The sequence below is a fragment of the Penaeus monodon genome, chromosome 23 (assembly GCF_015228065.2).
Source record: "Penaeus monodon isolate SGIC_2016 chromosome 23, NSTDA_Pmon_1, whole genome shotgun sequence".
NCBI lineage: Eukaryota > Metazoa > Arthropoda > Malacostraca > Decapoda > Penaeidae > Penaeus > Penaeus monodon.
This window is the reverse complement of record NC_051408.1, coordinates 39,400,808-39,401,021: the sequence shown is the minus strand read 5'-3', so window position 1 is coordinate 39,401,021 and position 214 is coordinate 39,400,808. Positions and strand designations below refer to the sequence as shown.

The 214-nt window shown below is 30.4% G+C and overlaps 1 protein-coding gene across 1 annotated transcript in view; it reads right to left on the bottom strand.

Annotated features, from left to right (window-relative positions):
* The window catches only part of LOC119588260 (keratin, type I cytoskeletal 9-like), a 2,999-nt gene that overhangs the window by 1,502 nt on the left and 1,283 nt on the right, over positions 1 to 214 (bottom strand). Inside the window, exon 5 of the mRNA XM_037936955.1 lies at positions 175 to 192. Coding sequence (XP_037792883.1) covers positions 175 to 192 — 18 coding nt within the window. The remainder of the gene's footprint in view (positions 1 to 174; positions 193 to 214) is intronic.

Below are 214 nucleotides of genomic sequence, written 5' to 3'. Positions count from 1 at the left end.
TATGTTATGAAAATGTCATTGTGATGTGTGCTTTTTTAATGAAAAATGTATATGTTAACATTTGTGATAAAACATCAGAGTGTGAAAATAACATTTAAAAAGATATAAAAAAAAAAACATAATATAGCAAATATCAACCCCTTCCCTTGAGGAAGTCCGTACCGGCCTATTTACCTGTAAGTCGGTCAAAGGCTTTTGGCGGAACAAATATTAA